This window comes from Bacillus rossius, assembly GCF_032445375.1.
Source record: "Bacillus rossius redtenbacheri isolate Brsri chromosome 9 unlocalized genomic scaffold, Brsri_v3 Brsri_v3_scf9_2, whole genome shotgun sequence".
In the NCBI taxonomy this organism is placed as follows: domain Eukaryota; kingdom Metazoa; phylum Arthropoda; class Insecta; order Phasmatodea; family Bacillidae; genus Bacillus; species Bacillus rossius.
Window position 1 is genome coordinate 7,201,777 of NW_026962013.1, and position 20,731 is coordinate 7,222,507.

A 20,731-nucleotide genomic window follows, 5' to 3' on the forward strand; every position below is an offset into this window, starting at 1 on the left:
TGTGTCTCGGGGGGAGAGGGGAGGGCCGGCCGATGCTGAGCTCGGCAAGTTGAGGCCGGCTCGCCGCTGTGTCGGCGTGTCCGACACTCCGTCGGACAGTCGTCGACGCCATGTGTCCGGCCGCCAGCAGCCTGCTGCCCTACGCGGTGCTCGCCGTCTACCTGGGTGAGTGTCTCGGGACCGCACCACAACGCCGAAATACCAAAACGCCGAACGTACAATAACGCCGATTGCCAAATTGACTACAACGCCGACAGCTAGAAAACTGCTGTGTACCACAACGCCGAAATACATTAAAGCCGAAAAAAATGTCATTGCAGGACTGCCACAAAGGTTAGGTTAGGTAAGATTAGCACACAAATTCATTCAGTTTTTTTTTTTTTTTTTGCTCCTGTGCCCCCCCCCCCCTTCTCCCCCTCCCCGCAGCAACATTTTTTCGGCGTTACTATATTTCGGCGTTGTGGTACACAGCACTTTTCTAAGCTGTCGGCTTTTGTGGTCAATTTGGCATTCGGCGTTATTGTGCGTGAGTCTCCGCCAGTGCTTTCCTTGTAATCTCATGTGCGGCTTTAAATCTTCTATTTTGATTTGTTTTTTTTTTTTTACTTTCCATTGCCGCATTACGCATGTCGAAACACTGTGTTGCTGGAGCATGCATTCTTTCTTTGGTGTTCCAAGGCACGTTGGGGTAAAAGTGACCGTTATTTGTTTCTGGATATCCTGTGCAGAATTTTCCAATAATTACTAAAAAAAATTCTACTAAATTACTATTAAAAAAAAACGCCTGCCGGTGTTACTTCGCGGCGGAACAGACCTTTACTTGCTACAGGAGGTGGTGGTTTTGCGGGGAAGTAATTTCGGGAAGATTTTCATTGAGTTTTACTTTCGCAGAATCACACAAATAACTTTCGTCAGCCGGTTTTTATACAAACTTAACTAACATGACTAACCGCGGTCGTGTGTTTGGCTACAGGCGACGACCGCTTCACCCTGACCACGCGGCCCAAGGGCGAATGCTCTCACTGCGTGCGGCTCAACCTCACGGAGGACATCGGCTTCCTGCTGTTCACCAGGTCAGTCGCCGCGCAGGCGCCGGTGATAGCCGGGTTCAGGGTGGACTCCGCAGTACTGTGCGTGCTCTGGACGGTGTCGTTATGTCGACTAGGTGGCGCCACCTCACCAGAGACAGGAATTAAATAATTATACGTAGGGATCCAACAAATTCGCGGGTTCAATGACCTCCAGGATAGACTCCAATATCCTCTACACACTCGGGAAAATGCCAACTGTTCACTGGCTGCTGACTTGTGAGTCGTCTCGACTGGGTGGCCTGTGATTCGACACTTCTATGGGCGAGGGTCTCTAATTGGCTCTCAGTCCTCCAGATCAACAGTGAACCAATGGCAGAAGCAACACTAAGGTATATTTATTTGAATTTTAGCATAACACGAAATGAACCCGCGAATTTTACGGGTCTCTAATTATACGCTTGCGTTGTTTCTGCTATTGGTTCACTGTTAATCTGGAGACTCTATATCAACGAACTAACAAATCACTAGAGACCTGCAAAATTCGCGGTTTCGATGGCCTTCAGGATAGACTGCACATTCCCCTGTACATTCTGGCAAATAACGCAAGTTCATTGGCTGCCGACTTGTGAGTCATCTCGGCTGGTTTGTCTGTGATTCGATCCTTGTTTGGTTGAGGGTTTGTAATTGGTTGAGATTCGTCCAGATGAACAGTAAGCCAATAGCAAAATCATATAAGAGGTATATGTATTTTAATTTTAGCCTATCGCCGAATAAATCCGCGAAATTTCCGGTCTATAGCTATTGGTTCGCTGTTAATCTGGAGACTCTATATCAAAGAACTACCAGATCACAAGTTACCCGTCTGAGACGCTAAGTAACTTGGAGGTCTCTGAACACGAGAATTTTTTCAGTCCCTGCACATTGCATCGTCGTTCTTGGTAGGTTTCCTCAAGATTTTTAGACTCCTTTCAGACGAGGTGACTAGTTTATTACACTAGTTGAACGCACGGGTGTCGAGGAGTGTAACTATGTAGCACCCCTGTGCCGCTCGCAATCTCATCCCCACTAGTAGACTCAACTCCAGCTTCCTCGGGTTTCTCATCCCCACTAGTAGACTCAACTCCTGCTTCCTCGCGTATCAACATCGTGCTGACCTCCCGTTGGGAAGAGAAGCTGATTCCACAAGTTGCCTGGTGTGAAGCCAGGACAAAAAGAATCTTCAAACGGCAGTAAACTAGTCGAGAATCAACCAGGCAAGTCAGTTGAATAGACCAAACCACCTCGTCTGAAATGGGCCTTCTGACGTCTAGCCCTTGAGGATGTAACAAATAACCCGTTCTCTAATTACAAAGAGAAGAGTCATAAAAAAAATTACGGTTTCAATTTTCCAGTAATTCCATGCTCAAATTAACGTTGAAAACTATTTGTATCATTTCATATCGAATTTGCTTAAAGTTAAAGAACTGTAAAATGTTTAATTGAGGCGTAACTTTTACCAAACACACGTGGCTAATGCTTGAGTTACACGTGCCGGAAAGGATGAGCATTGTTTTATAAGCGTAACGTGAGTTTCGTGTGGATCCGAGAAACATTATATTTTGGTTTACTTTCTTGTCGCAGTAAAATATTTTACCCGATGCCCTTGAGAGAATCTTCATCCGTACAATTCTCGAGCGCTTGGTGTGACGGGAAAACATAAACACTCAAAAGAAGTACTGAGCCAGTACAACGTCTTCCTTAAATTTAAAAGTTATAGGTCTATAATAAGTTTAATTTTTTTCTTATGCCTATGTCGCCAAGGTGTTTAATAATGTTCTTTGATAGCTAACTGTGTAAAAATTATGCGAAGGATAAAATATACATAACTGTAGTACACAAAAAAAACGAAAAACCCAATCATTGATTCACTGACTCATCACGTATTCTACGGAATTATAAAACCCAAATACTTGAAAATTGTGACGTATATTCCTTTCACTACATGGGCAGCCAATAAGAACGGATTTTACGAGAATTAACTCCCAACAATTTCACGTTGTTGTTTTTTTAACTTCAACCATAACATTAAATGGCGGAGAATGCTTTCATCAATCTGTACCGGATGTTTCATGCATAAATATTATTCTTAAAACGTCCGTTTTAGCAATTTTCATTCTTCTAAAAAAAAGTATGTTAGAACCAAACTACCGATAACAGAACTATACTCACGCGACCTCGGCACATTCTTGGATGCTTCTCGCAAACAGACCTCACTCTGGTACTCTGGTGTCCTGGTACTCTGAGACTCTGAGACTCTGAGACTCTGAGACTTAGAGAGACTGCACCCCTTGTGTGTGGAGGGGGGGGCCCTGAGCCCCGGACTGAGACGGACTGAGACGGACTCTGAGACTCTGATACTTAGAGAGACTGCACCCCTTGCGTGTGGAGGGGGGGGCCCTGAGCCCCGAGCTAAGACGGGCTGAGACGGACTCTGAGACTTAGAGACTCTGCACCCCTTGCGTGTGGAGGGGGGGGGGCTGAGCCCCGGACTGAGACGGACTCTGAGGACTCTGAGACTCTGAGACTTAGAGACTCTGCACCCCTTGCGTGTGGAGGGGGGGGGGCTGAGCCCCGGACTGAGACGGACTCTGAGGACTCTGAGACTCTGAGACTTAGAGACTCTGCACCCCTTGCGTGTGGAGGGGGGGGGGCTGAGCCCCGGACTGAGACGGACTCTGAGGACTCTGAGACTCTGAGACTTAGAGACTCAGCACTCCTTGCGTGTGGAGGGGGAACCCTGAGTCCGGACTGAGACGGACTCTGAGACTAGAGACTCCGCACCCCTTGCTATGGGGGTGGCGGGAACCATGAACCCCGGACTGAGACGGGCCGAGACGTGCAGAGCAGGCGAGGGTGTCCGCTTGTTCGTTGTTTGTTTGCAGGCAGAACCCCAGGAGCCCGCACCGGCTGCTGGCGGGGGACGACGCCCGCCTGCGGAGCTCGCCCTTTGACCTGCGCGCGCCCACCGTCGTCTACATCCACGGCTTCTCGGAGCACTGGGCGGGGCTGGGCGCATCCGCCATCCGGGACGGTGAGCTCCGACACCAGCCTTCTCTCAATCACCCGTGCAGTGGGGCAGCGCAGGGGCGCAACAACAGGGGGGGCAAGGGTATCCTCCCCCTCTGAAACCTTGAAGTGGGGGCAAACGGGGACAAAGAAAGTGCTGTGTAATCAATTGTTAGATAATAAAACTACTTAAACAGCTGTATTTTCCACCTTGAAAAAAAAAAATTTCCCTGGGGAGGACCCCCGGACCCCCCGCTTCAATAGGGGGGATTGATGATTCTTTATAAAAAGGTAAATTCCCCCCCCCCCCCACCTTTGGAAATTTAGTTGTTGCGCCCCTGGGGCAGCCCACTGTTTGTCACGGGAAAATAAAGGGGGATTGTCTGTATAGTCGGTTTACGGACGATAATTTTACGTGATAACGTCATAAGAAAACATCGATGAAAAAATTGCATACTTTTTTTTAATTTTCAAATATTTTTACAGGTTTTTGCAAAATTTAATTTAAATCATTGTTTAAATATAATCAACGAACAATTAGTTAAAAATACCCGCCTTAACCTGTTTGATATTATAGAAGGTTTTCTCGCACGGTGCTTTGGCCGGTTCTCGCATGCTCGGCTCAGGCGTAACGTGACAATTTTTCGTGCGTGCTGCCGGCGTTCATCGATTTATAAGACGTTATCACGTCAAAAAGTAAGAATTATCCCACAGAGAACAAGTCTAAATAATCTGACTTTGAACTGATGAACACAACAGGTTTAAAAAGATGCCTAATATGGACCACACAGCCTATTATGGACTACACAACGACGACAGCACCACGAACACATTCAAACTTCAAAAATATAAAACAGCACAAGAATTCCATGGAAGGAATTTGGTCATGAAGAAAAAGTAGTACACGGTGTGTGTTTACTGTCTCAAAAAAGTTGCGACGTTTCGGGATCTGGCACAAACAGTCTGATGATGTCCATCTGTTTGACAAAAGATTATTTAGGTTTTGTTGTCTGAGGGGTTTTTGTTTAATTTTTTTCTTATTTTTCATTCTTGGATTTTTTTTTTTTCATGACAAGCAGTGCAAAAATGGCGTATGTTCAAGAAAATTGTATTAACTCCAAAGACAAAGTCAGGAACAAATTGAAAGAACAGGACGGATTAAAAAGAGGACTAAACTACGACAAAACCAAAGTTAAATCCAAAGACAAAGGTGGAGCCCAATCCAAAACAAGTATCAGTCAGATATGAGTCCAGTGCTTAGGCCAAAGCCACGGACTACGCTAGGGTGAAAGTCTAAGTCAGTACAAGGTGAAATAAGAGTAGTCCGAAGCTTAGGCCAAAGCCCAGGACTGAAGCTAAGGTCATATTCAAAGTCAATACAGAGTGAAATAAGAGTCCAAAGCTTAGGCCAAAGCCAAGGACTACGCTAGGGTGAAAGTCTAAGCCAGTACAAGGTGAAATAAGAGTAGTCCAAAGCTTAGGTCAAAGCCCAGGACTGAAGCTAATGTCATATTCAAAGAAAGTACAAGGTGAAATAAGAGTCCAAAGCTTAGGCCAAAGCCAAGGACTACGCTAGGATGAAAGTCTAAGTCAGTACAAGGTGAAATAAGAGTAGTCCGAAGCTTAGGCCAAAGCCCAGGACTGAAGCTAGGGTCATATTCAAAGTCAATACAGAGTGAAATAAGAGTCCAAAGCTTAGGCCAAAGCCAAGGACTACGCTAGGGTGAAAGTCTTAAGTCAGTACGAGGTGAAATAAGATTCCAAAGTTTAGGCCAAAGTCACGGACTACGCTAGGGTGAAAGTCTTAGTCAATACGAGGTGAAATAAGATTCCTATGCTTAGGCCAAAGCCAAGGACTGAAGCTAGAGTACAATCATTAGATTTTAATATATTTATTTCTATTATTTTGTTTTTATTTTTAAATTGAGTTTTATTATTATTTTTACTTTTAGTATTAATTTTAATTATTTCTTTATTATAGTTTATTTGTACTGTTAAGGTTTATTGCGAGGTGAAACCTGAGGACTGTGTAAGCTGGAGGGTAAACTCGCGGTCAGAGAACAAAATTAAGGAGTAAACAAGACCAAAACCAGAGGAACTCTTCAGTCCCTCCACCGGCGTGCGTCTGCAAGAGTCAAGAGCGTTCCTTTCGGTTATGGCGTCGGAAGGACAGAAGGAAAGACAGAATAATTACCCTCACTCGTGTCCTTCACATCCTAAAAAAATATGTAAATCCTTACTGTTGTAGAGTATTCATATATTACTCATAGACTCCTCGTATATACCACAACGGTCAGTGTTAAGCAGACTGTTCGCTGCCACTTGAGGGCAAGGGACCAAGGGTCAAGGCTTGAGGCGGAGTGTGACCCCCCGCAGCCTACCTGGAGCGCGGCCACTACAACGTGGTGGTGGTGGCGTGGCAGACCATGGCGGCCGGCCCGTGGTACGCCCGCGCCGTCGCCAACTGCAAGGTCTGCGGGCGGCACACGGCAACCTTCCTGGACTACCTGGTGTCGCGCGGCCTGGACCTCGCCTCGCTGCACGTGGTCGGCTTCAGCCTGGGCGCCGAGGTGGCCGGCTACGTGGGCGGGTTCCTGGCGTCCGGCCGCCTGCCGCGCGTCACAGGTGGGCGTCCTCTACCTCTTCACCCTCCACTCCACTGCACCCGCTAGTCCCGGAGTTGAGAACCGTCTGGACGGCCGCTAGTCACGGAGTTGAGAACCGTCTGGAGGGCCGCCAGTCACGGAGTTGAGAACCGTCTGGACGGCCGTCAGTCACGGAGTTGAGAACCGTCTGGACGGCCGCCATTCACGGAGTTGAGAACCGTCTGGACGGCCGCTAGTCACGGAGTTGAGAACCGTCTGGACGGCCGCTAGTCACGGAGTTGAGAACCGTCTGGACGTACGCCAGTCACGGAGTTGAGAACCGTCTGGACGGCCGCCAGCACGGAGTTGAGAACCGTCTGGACGGCCGCCAGTCACGGAGTTGAGAACCGTCTGGACGGCCGCCAGTCACGGAGTTGAGAACCGTCTGGACGGCCGCCAGTCACGGAGTTGAGAACCGTCTGGACGGCCGCCAGCACGGAGTTGAGAACCGTCTGGACGGCCGCCAGCACGGAGTTGAGAACCGTCTGGACGGCCGCCAGTCACGGAGTTGAGAACCGTCTGGACGGCCGCCAGTCACGGAGTTGAGAACCGTCTGGACGGCCGCCAGTCACGGAGTTGAGAACCGTCTGGACGGCCGCCAGTCACGGAGTTGAGAACCGTCTGGACGGCCGCCAGTCACGGAGTTGAGAACCGTCTGGACGGCCGCCAGTCACGGAGTTGAGAACCGTCTGGACGGCCGCCAGTCACGGAGTTGAGAACCGTCTGGACGGCCGCCAGTCACGGAGTTGAGAACCGTCTGGACGGCCGCCAGTCACGGAGTTGAGAACCGTCTGGACGGCCGCCAGTCACGGAGTTGAGAACCGTCTCGACGGCCGCCAGCACGGAGTTGAGAACCGTCTGGACGGACGCCAGTCACGGAGTTGAGAACCGTCTGGACGGCCGCCAGTCAAGGAGTTGAGAACCGTCTGGACGGCCGCTAGCACGGAGTTGAGAACCGTCTCGACGGCCGCCAGCACGGAGTTGAGAACCGTCTGGATTGCCGCTAGCACGGAGTTGAGAACCGTCTGGACGGACGCCAGTCACGGAGTTGAGAACCGTCTGTACGGCCGCCAGTCACGGAGTTGAGAACCGTCTGGACGGCCGCCAGTCAAGGAGTTGAGAACCGTCTGGACGGCCGCTAGCACGGAGTTGAGAACCGTCTGGACGGCCGCCAGTCAAGGAGTTGAGAACCGTCTGGACGGCCGCTAGCACGGAGTTGAGAACCGTCTGGACGGCCGCCAGTCACGGAGTTGAGAACCATCTGGACGGCCGCCAGTCACGGAGTTGAGAACCGTCTGGACGGCCGCCAGTCACGGAGTTGAGAACCGTCTGGACGGCCGCCAGTCACGGAGTTGAGAACCGTCTGGACGGCCGCCAGTCACGGAGTTGAGAACCGTCTGGACGGACGCCAGTCACGGAGTTGAGAACCGTCTGGACGGCCGCTAGCACGGAGTTGAGAACCGTCTGGACGGCCGCCAGTCACGGAGTTGAGAACCGTCTGGACGGCCGCCAGTCACGGAGTTGAGAACCGTCTCGACGGCCGCCAGCACGGCGTTGAGAACCGTCTGGACAGCCGCTAGCACGGAGTTGAGAACCGTCTGGACGGACGCCAGTCACGGAGTTGAGAACCGTCTGGACGGACGCCAGTCACGGAGTTGAGAACCGTCTGGACGGCCGCCAGTCACGGAGTTGAGAACCGTCTGGAGGGCCGCCAGTCACGGAGTTGACAACCGTCTGGAGGGCCGCCAGTCGGAGTTGAGAACCGTCTGGACGGCCGCTAGCACGGAGTTGAGAACCGTCTGGACGGCCGCCAGTCACGGAGTTGAGAACCGTCTGGACGGCCGCTAGCACGGAGTTGAGAACCGTCTGGACGGACGCCAGTCACGGAGTTGAGAACCGTCTCGACGGCCGCCAGCACGGCGTTGAGAACCGTCTGGACAGCCGCTAGCACGGAGTTGAGAACCGTCTGGACGGACGCCAGTCACGGAGTTGAGAACCGTCTGGACGGCCGCTAGCACGGAGTTGAGAACCGTCTGGACGGCCGCCAGTCACGGAGTTGAGAACCGTCTGGACGGCCGCCAGTCACGGAGTTGAGAACCGTCTGGACGGCCGCCAGTGACGGAGTTGAGAACCGTCTGGACGGCCGCCAGTCACGGAGTTGAGAACCGTCTGGACGGCCGCCAGTCACGGAGTTGAGAACCGTCTGGACGGCCGCCAGTCACGGAGTTGAGAACCGTCTGGACGGCCGCCAGTCACGGAGTTGAGAACCGTCTGGACGGCCGCCAGTCACGGAGTTGAGAACCGTCTGGACGGCCGCCAGTCACGGAGTTGAGAACCGTCTGGACGGCCGCCAGTCACGGAGTTGAGAACCGTCTCGACGGCCGCCAGCACGGAGTTGAGAACCGTCTGGACGGACGCCAGTCACGGAGTTGAGAACCGTCTGGACGGCCGCCAGTCAAGGAGTTGAGAACCGTCTGGACGGCCGCTAGCACGGAGTTGAGAACCGTCTCGACGGCCGCCAGCACGGAGTTGAGAACCGTCTGGATTGCCGCTAGCACGGAGTTGAGAACCGTCTGGACGGACGCCAGTCACGGAGTTGAGAACCGTCTGTACGGCCGCCAGTCACGGAGTTGAGAACCGTCTGGACGGCCGCCAGTCAAGGAGTTGAGAACCGTCTGGACGGCCGCTAGCACGGAGTTGAGAACCGTCTGGACGGCCGCCAGTCAAGGAGTTGAGAACCGTCTGGACGGCCGCTAGCACGGAGTTGAGAACCGTCTGGACGGCCGCCAGTCACGGAGTTGAGAACCATCTGGACGGCCGCCAGTCACGGAGTTGAGAACCGTCTGGACGGCCGCCAGTCACGGAGTTGAGAACCGTCTGGACGGCCGCCAGTCACGGAGTTGAGAACCGTCTGGACGGCCGCCAGTCACGGAGTTGAGAACCGTCTGGACGGACGCCAGTCACGGAGTTGAGAACCGTCTGGACGGCCGCTAGCACGGAGTTGAGAACCGTCTGGACGGCCGCCAGTCACGGAGTTGAGAACCGTCTGGACGGCCGCCAGTCACGGAGTTGAGAACCGTCTCGACGGCCGCCAGCACGGCGTTGAGAACCGTCTGGACAGCCGCTAGCACGGAGTTGAGAACCGTCTGGACGGACGCCAGTCACGGAGTTGAGAACCGTCTGGACGGACGCCAGTCACGGAGTTGAGAACCGTCTGGACGGCCGCCAGTCACGGAGTTGAGAACCGTCTGGAGGGCCGCCAGTCACGGAGTTGACAACCGTCTGGAGGGCCGCCAGTCGGAGTTGAGAACCGTCTGGACGGCCGCTAGCACGGAGTTGAGAACCGTCTGGACGGCCGCCAGTCACGGAGTTGAGAACCGTCTGGACGGCCGCTAGCACGGAGTTGAGAACCGTCTGGACGGACGCCAGTCACGGAGTTGAGAACCGTCTCGACGGCCGCCAGCACGGCGTTGAGAACCGTCTGGACAGCCGCTAGCACGGAGTTGAGAACCGTCTGGACGGACGCCAGTCACGGAGTTGAGAACCGTCTGGACGGCCGCTAGCACGGAGTTGAGAACCGTCTGGACGGCCGCTAGCACGGAGTTGAGAACCGTCTGGACGGCCGCCAGTCACGGAGTTGAGAACCGTCTGGACGGCCGCCAGTCAAGGAGTTGAGAACCGTCTGGACGGCCGCTAGCACGGAGTTGAGAACCGTCTGGACGGCCGCCAGCACGGAGTTGAGAACCGTCCGGACGGCCGCTTGTTACGTGATTTGTTCCCGCAGGTCTGGACCCGGCCTTCCCGCTGTTCGTGCTGCGCACGTCGCGCAACCGCCTGAGCCGCGGCGACGCCGACTTCGTGGACGTGATCCACACGGACGGCGGCGCCTTCGGGTTCCCGGGCGCGCTGGGGCACGCCGACTTCTACCCCAACGGCGGCACGGCGCCGCAGCCCGGCTGCCGACTGGCGCAGCACCTCGCGAGTGGCCAGCTTCAGGACATCGGTGAGTGCCGAGGGGGCTGCTTCATCCCGCTCACACGAGGGGGGGTGCGTCCGCGGCGACGCCACTCCAGCGCACGCGCTAGCGGTCGAATGGGAAGACGGGGATAGATACGTAGCATAGCATGCTAGATGCTAGATGTATCGGCCGGAAGGAGAGGCTGGCACTAGTCTGGACAGCTGGTAGAGGCTAGATTTGTCTCCGGCACTATCCTGGAAAGCTGGTAGAGGCTGGATTTGTCTCCGGCACTATCCTGGACAGCTGGTAGAGGCTGGATTTGTCTCCGGCACTTGTCGGACAGCTGGTAGAGGCTGGCTGTGTCTCCGGAACGATCCTGGACAGCTGGTAGAGGCTGGCTGTGTCTCCGGCACTATCCTGGACAGCTGGTAGAGGCTGGCTGTCTCCGGCACGAACCTGGACAGCTGGTAGAGGCTGGCTATGTCTCCGGCATTATCCTGGACAGCTGGTAGTGTCTGGATTTGTCTCCGACACTATCTTGGACAGCTGGTAAAGGCTGGCTATGTCTCCGGCACTATCCTGGACAGCTTGTAGAGGCTCTCTGTGTCCCCGACACTAGTCTGGATAGCTGATAGAGGCTGGCTATGTCTCCGGAACTTTCCTGCACAGCTGGTAGAGGCTGGCTATGTCTCCGGCACGATTCTGGATTGCTGGAAGATTCTGGCTATGTCTCCGGCATTATACTGGACAGCTGGTAGTGTCTGGATTTGTCTCCGACACTATCTTGGACAGCTGGTAAAGGCTGGCTATGTCTCCGGCACTATCCTGGACAGCTGGTAGAGGCTCTCTGTGTCCCCGACACTAGTCTGGATAGCTGATAGAAGCTGGCTATGTCTCCGGAACTTTCCTGCACAGCTGGTAGAGGCTGGCTATGTCTCCGGCACGATTCTGGATTGCTGGCAGAGGCTGGCTATGTCTGCAGCACTAGTCTGGACAGCTGGTAGAGGCTGGCTATATCTGCAGCACTAGTCTGGACAGCTGGTAGAGGCTTTCTGTGTCCCCGACACTAGTCTGGACAGCTGGTAGAGGCTGGCTGTGTCTCCAGCACTAGTCTGGACAGCTTGTAGAGGCTGGCTATATCTGCAGCACTAGTCTGGACAGCTTGTAGAGGCTGGCTATATCTGCAGCACTAGTCTGGACAGCTTGTAGAGGCTGGCCTTGTCTCCAGCACTAGTCTGGTCAGCTGGTAGAGGCTGGCTATATCTGCAGCACTAGTCTGGACAGCTCGTACAGGCTGGCTATATCTGCAGCACTAGTCTGGACAGCTTGTAGAGGCTGGCCTTGTCTCCAGCACTAGTCTGGACAGCTTGTAGAGGCTGGCTATATCTGCAGCACTAGTCTGGACAGCTTGTAGAGGCTGGCTATATCTGCAGCACTAGTCTGGACAGCTTGTAGAGGCTGGCCTTGTCTCCAGCACTAGTCTGGACAGCTGGTAGAGGCTGGCTGTGTCTCCAGCACTAGTCTGGACAGCTTGTAGAGGCTGGCTATATCTGCAGCACTAGTCTGGACAGCTGGTAGAGGCTGGCTATATCTGCAGCACTAGTCTGGACAGCTGGTAGACACACACCTCCAGATCGCGATGAAACGGCGTAATCGTTTCTCTATGGCTCATGAGCCATTGCCAAATCAGGCCTGCTCCATAAGGGGGTGAATGCTGGTCCCACAAGGGATTGATTGGCGTGTAACGAATAAAGCAAGCGGAATGGATTCACCGAATCATCTGCACGCCATTTCGGTGTCATGTGGCGTGTGATGCGTCAAGCCAGTGTAGCCCTTAAGTCCCCCCCACACATGATCAATGAAGTTCCCAATTCGGTATGATCAGCACACACCATGTCTTGTGGTTTCTGTTGCTATTGGATGAATCGTTTCATCGCAGAATATGGAAGACACTTTGGATGCTGCAATTGCAATTGAACTTCTAGGTGGAAAAGGAGAGGGGGAAATGGCAAAGCGACTAAAGAGCACAAGCAAAGATGTCTGGCACGACACCCAGCTGATGGGGACTATGATGGACTGATTGTTTGGACTGGCGAGACGCAGTCCCCACACTCAAATAGCAGTTCGGACCGAGGGCTCTTGATCTGATGGACTTAGGGACCGGAAAAATTCGCGGATTCAATGACCTCTAGGATAACCTCCATTATCCTCTGCACTTCTCAAGTAAACACGCGTGTTCATTGGGTACTAAATTGTGAGGCGTCTCCACTGGGTAGCTTGTGATTCGACGCTTCTTTGGTCGATTGTCTCTCATTGGCCCAGAGAGCTCCAGTTAAACCGCGATCCAATAGCAGAACCGGCAGAATTGTACACATGTTTGGATTTCAGCCTTATCACGAAATGAATCCGCGAATTTTTCCGGTCTCTAATGGTAAGCCATCAGCTCCGACTGATCACTGATCAGCCCATCGCCCTTGCTCGCGCCCGGCAGTCACCACTGGTACCTAAGTTCCGACTGACCGCGTGTGTGCGGGGCGCCTTCAGCCCAGACCCGTGTCGGCATATCACGACAGGCAGAGCGCGCGCGGGGGAATACACGCGTCCTAACAACCGCAGTTTCCCTCTGCAGGGATAGTGGAGGGGGTGAAGGGTGGTCAGTCGCCGGCGGAGAAGGGGGTGGAGCGCCCCGGCTAACCCGATTGTTGTCGCGCGAGGGGTGGTGGAAGGGATTGGCCGTAACAAACGTTGTTGCTCCGCGCGGCCTTGTAAATGTGTTTCGTGGTAGAGAAGGGGAGGGGAAGTGTGCTTCCATGCGGCACGATCAGGGGCTTCATTCAACCCACCTCCCCCCCCCCTCCTCCTCAATAACCCTTCCCTACACGGGCAACACTGCAGCCCTGGCGCGTTGATCAATATTTGATCAGCGTCGTATAGCCCTCGCGCGCGATCCCCCTAGCGCAGTTAATCCGAGTGCCCTCGCGGTGGGGGGGGGGGGGGGGTCAAAGAGGGAGGGAAAAACCACGGAGAAACTTTTAACATCTTGCCTCCGGCCCCCCGGGGGGCAGCTGCAGCTGCGGTCGTCCCGACGAGGAACTGGAGGAAAGTTTGCTTATATAAGAAAAAAAAAACCTTATCGAGCACAAGAAACGTGCTTGGCATGGTCCCATCACACCAGCTGCAATCCGGACACTTTTTTCGAGATCAGCGATTCTAAGGCCGAGTTCCGCCCACAGAGATCAAGAAATGTATTTTTACAGGTGAAAAAAAAAATGGGGTTGTCTGTGAAGTCGGTTTACGGACGATAATTTTACGTGATAACGTCATAAGAAAACATCGATGAAAAATTGCATACTTTTTTTTAAAAATTTCAAATAATATTTACAGTTTTTTGCAAATTTAATGTAAATAATTTGCTTGAATTTAATCAGGAACAATTAGTTTTTAAAAAGCCCGCCTTAACTTGTTTGATATTATAGAAGATTTTCTCCCAAGGTTGTTGGCCGGTTCTTGCACGCTCGGCTCAGGCGGAACGTGACAATTTTTTCGTGCGTGCAGCCGGTGTTCATCGAGTTATCAGACATCACGTCAAAAAAGAACGTTCCGCTTTGCACCTTTTGCAACTGACAAAAGTATTGGGGAAAATAATTTTGAATTTTCAAAACGTGAAATTGAAAAAGAATTTTTTTATTTAAGAACTTTATTTACTGAGAATTTTTAAGTGTGTCAAGATTAGCTAACGGCTCTGTGCCCACTTGGTGAAATTAAAAAAAAATAATAATCACCCCGTTTCCCACATGTTTAGACGTGAAAGTGCCTTTACAGGGAAACGAACTTAGTACCTTAATATCAGTCGTTGCATTTCCTTCTCCACTGCTGACACGCGTTTGTCGTTTCTCGTTGATTCATTTTAGGCAATGAGTAAAGTACAGTTTATTGGGACAAATAGGAACTATATGGACGCCATATTGGTTTCAGATATTTAGGCCGTAAGTTTTATGTCTTTTAATATTGAAAAATGGCCTTAGATAAATCATAGAATGTAAATAATTCTTTTCTTCATCAAAATTTTGTGGTTGTAGTCATGCTCCATGAATAAATTAAACACTATAATCACCAGTGACTTAACAGGGGAAACTAATTTTAGCAGCCAATAAATTTTAAAGTCCAAGAATGCCTTAAAAATTATATACTATGCTTTAACGAAGACAAATTTTGAAAGTCAAATTACCTAAAAACTGTTGAAATAAAGGTTAAGTCGTTAATTTTCTCTCTCTCTCTCTCTCTCTCTCTCTCTCTCTCTCTGTCTCCCATTAGTTCATAGGTAATTAGTAGTACAGTATGTCCATAAAACCATGTTCCAGTTATAAAATTTAATAGCATCAACTGTAAGTGTTGTAGAGTGTTTGTTCAAGATCACAATTAAAAATGAACTCAGTATTAGATAATGCTTGAAAATACATTTTTAGGCTAGTTAACGACCCCTTAAGTGTTTTTGAAATTCTAGCTATTGTAATTTTTTTTAATAAAAATCTTGCAACCCTATTCCAACACCCCCCCCCCCCCCTTTTTTTTTTTTACTACGCTCGTGAAAGGTTCCTCTTTTGAGTAAGCTTCTCTGCACTAATGCCTGTGCCTTGTTAACAGAAATGAAAACAAATATACACATAAAACAAACAAAACACAAATCTGTTTAAAGAAAATCAGTATCTATGTGAATTTCAACAAATTCAGTGTAGTTCATTAAATGAAATTTAACTGACAAACAACATTTTAAATAATAGGTAAATTAATTCAAGATGTAGTTTCGGACATACGCCATTACTCATTAAACTGTATGTCATGACAAACCTCAGTCTGTTTGTGCCTAAAGAAGGGAATGAAACTCTTTCCCGAAACGTCACAGCTGTTCTCTTAGGAATCATATACTGTGTTAGTCTGCGCTATCATCGTTGTGGTTTTCAGAATAGCTATTGTTTTGTTTTTTCGCTAAAATTGTTGCTTACGGTGTTCGTCTGAGCTGTCGTCACTGTTTATTCACATCGCTGGGTTCACCTGTGCGTCTCTGTATAGCCGGTTTTTTTCAATTTTTATCTGTTAAGTTTCATCTTTGAGTTATTCTGTTTGACGTTGTGCACCGTAAATGTCCTTTGTAAATGGAACAGAAATATCCATGTAAACTTACATATTTGTTTATTTGTACAATTACATGAAAATAATTGTATCACTACAAAATAGTTTTACCATTTATACTTAGTGTTGCCCCAGTACCTCCAATTTTTAAAATTATTTGCAAACAGTTGTTTGAATAGCTTTCCAGTATTAGTTGCGCATATTAAGGACGGTAAAACTAAAGAAAGCCCAAAGTGATAAAGTTAACTTTTCTGTGGCTTTAAAACCAAATAAATAAAATGTGTATACAATAAGTGCATGCTCGAAAGTACACACATATTTTAACTAAACACACTCTTTTAATATCAAACATTTATTTCAAAATAACTTTATCGTCGACAGGGCAAGATCTTAAATTTTTTATTACCAGTCTATATTTCTATATTATTATTGCACAGCGGGACTGTAAGTTTGTTTGCAGGAAATCAACTAAAAAAATTGCCAGGCTAGTTATACAAATTATATTTCACTGTAATGAAATTACACAATTCATGCTGAACGAACAACATAAGAACACATAAATTTGTTCGTTACCGAGGTTACATATTACTGCACGTACTGCACGTGTTAATGACACACGAAACTACAGTAAACTCGTGGAATAACATCATGTCAATGTTAAGAAGACTGCAAGTATCCGCTCTACCACTCTGGTTCTGGGGTAGAGCGCCTGCCTTGTGACTTGTAGGACCCGGGTTCGCGCCCCGGCTCCTCCAAGCCGGATTGCCCAGACGAAATGATGGCATTTTCTCTGGTAGGAATACAATCCCTTGTAACAAGTCAGGCTACCAAAGAAACGGTGGGTGGAACAGAAAAAAACCTTCCAGGTGGCTTCCAAATGGGGAGCCCGTTTCTTTTCTTGGGCTCCCCATGCGGTGGCCATTCCGGGGGTTTCTCCGGGGGAACGGAGTTTTGCAAAAATATTTTTTGTAGTTTTGTAGCGTTTTAGTTTTTAGTAACTGTAGCATTATCATTCCAGCCATTTTACACAACTATTCGAAACAAAATAACACATCACTTTTATTTTGCTTTCATTTCATTTTTAAGATTTTAACAATCGTAACATTTTTTTGTACGTATTATAAATTTAATTAATAAAATAGTTCTCTCTGTATGTCTCTTTGGCCAAGTACGTATTCTCTGTCCTTTTCGCTTCAGAAACGTTTCACTAAAATGTATCGCGAACACGTTTTTTTACTCTCATCGCGCCCAAAGAAGTTTCTTTTCAAAAAACCTAGGTCAGTTTAACTTTTAATTTGATGTACGGTTAGTTGTAAATGGTCTAAATTAAACAGTTATAATATTCCACTGGGACATTCTTTCATGGACACGCTGTACTTGACAAGTATTGTGAAACAGCGCGTGGTCCGCGTGTCGCGGTTGTCGGCAGTGAGCTGCAGCCACCAGAGGGCGTGGAAGCTGTACGCGGAGTCGGTGCGCAGTGAGTGCAGTTTCCGCGCCACCAGGTGCCACCACTGGTTCGCCCACGTGCTGGGGCTGTGCGCAGACGGCGACCGCGCATACATGGGCCTCGCCGCGTCGCCCAGGTGAGTACACCCGCCCTTCCACAGCTGCGCTCTGTTCTGCACCAGCTTGCACGTAGCTCCTATAGAGCAGAGGCCGTTACACAGCTGCACTCTGCTCTGCACCAACTTGCACTTAGTTTTTATATTGAATAAATTCTTTTATGCACTTGTTAATATTAATATTGCAATAATAGTATTTATTAAATATTTATTTTGCTTGATTTCATATTTTACCAACCGTAATTACATCATCAGCACTCCCTTTTATTATTTTATTTATATTGATTATTTGCATTTAAAATTAAAGTTAGTTTTCTTTTATGACGCCAAGTAAAATAACTTCATAGGCGCGTACCTAAGTACACGCGCCCGTTTATTTATTTATTTTTAATTCAAAGGACCCCCCCGCACGAAATGAATCCTGCACCCGCCACTGCTGACTCGGTCGTGTCGGACGTTGCAGGGCGCGGGGCAAGTACTTCCTGCGCACGAGGGACCGCCCGCCCTTCGGCCTGAGCGAGGGGCCCTGCGAGCAGCAGGGGCCGCTTCGGGCGTCTCCGCCGCGCTTCGGCCGGACTCGGTCCTCCCGTGCCCGCTCGCGGGGATGAGTTCCGAAGTTCTCCGAAGTTTGGAAATACGCCATATCGCAAGGATTTATATATATATATATATATATATATATATATATATATATATTAATTACTGTCTTAGAGTATTTCGAATAACGCAAACCTAACCTAACAAACATTTCATTTCAGTTTCGATAGCCTAACATAACCTAACCTCTCGGGGAAAAAAATAAAAAAGCTATTATTTATTACACTGACCAAACCTAACCTAACCTTATACTTGGGTATAAACTTTGGACCTGTTTACACACACCGAACCAATCTTATCCTAACATTTTACTTCGGTAAACTTCGGAAATGTTCGGGTTTTTTGGTTGGGGCTTTCAAAAAAAATTAATTGCGTTGTAAGTTGCGATCAGGTAATGCAGTCGCCAAAGAAAAAATAGGGAGAGGCCAAAACTCAATTCCCTCAAGCAGCCTTGTTGGATCTCTTATAGCACGATTTTTTGTACCCCTTAAAAGTTTTAATATTTATTTGTTTTAAGGTCCGGCGACGTTACACGTATACAACCTGACTATAGCAAGTACGAAGAAAGAGCATAATTTTTATGCGGGTTCAAACGCACGTGCTTGTAAAAAGCTATTTATAGTTGTATGCCCTTTGAACTTCCGTTAAAGTATTTAATTTCGGAGGCATGGTTGACTTGACCTCGTATTTTGTACCATGTTGAAAAAATTTAAATAACACATCTTAAAATGCATTCCAAGTGATCAAATATAGCCGATAGTGTGATAAAAAGCTGCAAGCTTTTACTTATAACATTATAATATTAGTGATAAAAATGTAATCGAATGTAGCGAACACTGTCGAGACCGAAAGTCACTTCAAAATCACATCGATTTTTTTTTTAATCTGTGAACTATTTCTAAAACATATCTACATTGCTTAGGTGGTATGCACATATGTGGCAAAACACACGATTTTAAAACAGATAGTCCAGAAAATGCAAAGCTACTGTATCTTTTGTAGTTATCCATGACCAAAACAGAAACTAACAATTTATTTGTTGTAAAAATGTTGAAAATATAGGCATAATGGGCCCATGTCAATCTCCCACAAGATGACCTACAAAATTCCTAACTTTTGTATTTATAGTTATTCAGATAGCATACAGAGATTTGCTAGTTGTTTTGTACTGCTTTTAATTGTATTTCTAGATATTTATTATTTTTACTTTTGTTATTACCAGTGTGTGTGTTTTTAAGGTGGAAATATAATTTTTAACTGTGACCTGGTTGGAATAAATTTTAATTCAGCGTTCTATCCTTTTATACCTGGTACTATTAACAGGCAGAAACAGTAAAATGTTTGTGATTGTCGCGACATGTGAGGATTTTTAATTATCAAGGAATTATTAACACCGTCCACAACCGCCGATGACACGAAAGAAAGAGGTTGGGGAGGGAAATATTTTTTTTTTGGAAACTATACACTGAAAAAAATATACAAACAATAGAACAGTTATATAATATGTTTACGGCGTAACAGTCACTATTATATATAATTTAACTGCGCTCATCAATGACTCCTTGACTCACTCTGCAACGCTGTAAGATTCCACTGCAAAGAGGTTCTTTAAGCTGATGAAATTAATTTACAGGAAAATCCCTTGAATAATATTAACGACAAGAATAGATACCAACTCAGCAAATGGCACATGATTTTTTTTTGTTTTTTATCGTCTATAATTTGTGTTCAGAGTTATTTCAAAAAATTTAACGTGATATATTATTTTAATTTACTAAGTGTAATACTTGAAAATATTTGTGGCAAATCCACAAATGTAAAATAGCGATATCTTCCTTGCATCTACTTAGTGCAATACCTGTCTAAAACATTTGTGGCAAAACAGGAAATGCAAAGGAAGGTATAGAATTAATTTTTTTTAGAAATAGCCCTTAGGTAAAATAAATGAGGGAAAAAATGAAAACAAAAAAATCCCCATGGCGAGTGAGACGGAACTTCAAGACGTACTCGACTGTGCGCAGGAGTGTCGAAACAACTGTCAAAAGCGTCAGAGAAGCTTCAAGTCTGCTTTGACCCACGGAAACACAGTTTCTGTACTTTAACAAAAAAAAAGACATTCTTTTGGAAACCAGACGCCAAGAAATAATTTGTAGTACTACGAGTTATATATTGTAACTTTGTACAACTCATGACTATGGTTAATTATTGCATGTATGAAATACGTTTTTTTCGAGATAACACAAAAATTGGCGCATGATCTTACATTTGAATTTATGTTTGATTCAAGCATAATGTTTTATAAGCCATGGAAAAGAAAATCGAACTTTCAACAATTTGACTTACTTATAAAAAAAACTATTGGTGGTACTGGGTCAACACACAGAATAAATGCCCGGGTAAAGAATCTCTGAAACCAGTACTACTGCGAACACGATTTTTTTAGTGATAAATAGAGACCGGAAAAATTAGCGGATTAATTTCTTGTTATGCTAGAATTCAAACGCATTTCTTTCATATCGCTTCTGTGATTTGGCTCACAGTTTATCTGAAGGAATCTGAGCCAAACGAAAAACCTCCAACCACAGAAGTATCGAACCGCAAGCCTCCCAGTTGACAGGTTTCACAAGTCAGTAGCCAATGAGCAGGTGGCATTTGCCCGGGCATGTGCGGGATTATGGAGTCCATCCTGGAGGTCACTGAAACCGCGAATTTTTCCAGTCTCTAGTGATAATTTTTTTTTTTTTCGTGTACATAGTTACA

At 47.8% G+C, this 20,731-nt stretch overlaps 2 protein-coding genes across 2 annotated transcripts in view; one reads left to right on the forward strand and one right to left on the reverse strand.

Moving 5' to 3' along the window:
* Positions 1-20,731, reverse strand: part of LOC134542847 (nucleolar protein 58-like) — a 171,683-nt gene that overhangs the window by 87,089 nt on the left and 63,863 nt on the right. The window lies entirely within an intron of this gene.
* On the forward strand, positions 100-19,323 carry LOC134542996 (lipase member H-A-like). Its single transcript, XM_063387650.1, has 7 exons — positions 100-165; positions 974-1,073; positions 3,953-4,101; positions 6,453-6,701; positions 10,506-10,724; positions 17,239-17,395; positions 17,838-19,323. Exons 1-7 carry the CDS (start codon positions 111-113, stop codon positions 17,980-17,982), a joined length of 1,074 nt encoding a protein of 357 aa, XP_063243720.1. The 5' UTR covers positions 100-110; the 3' UTR covers positions 17,983-19,323.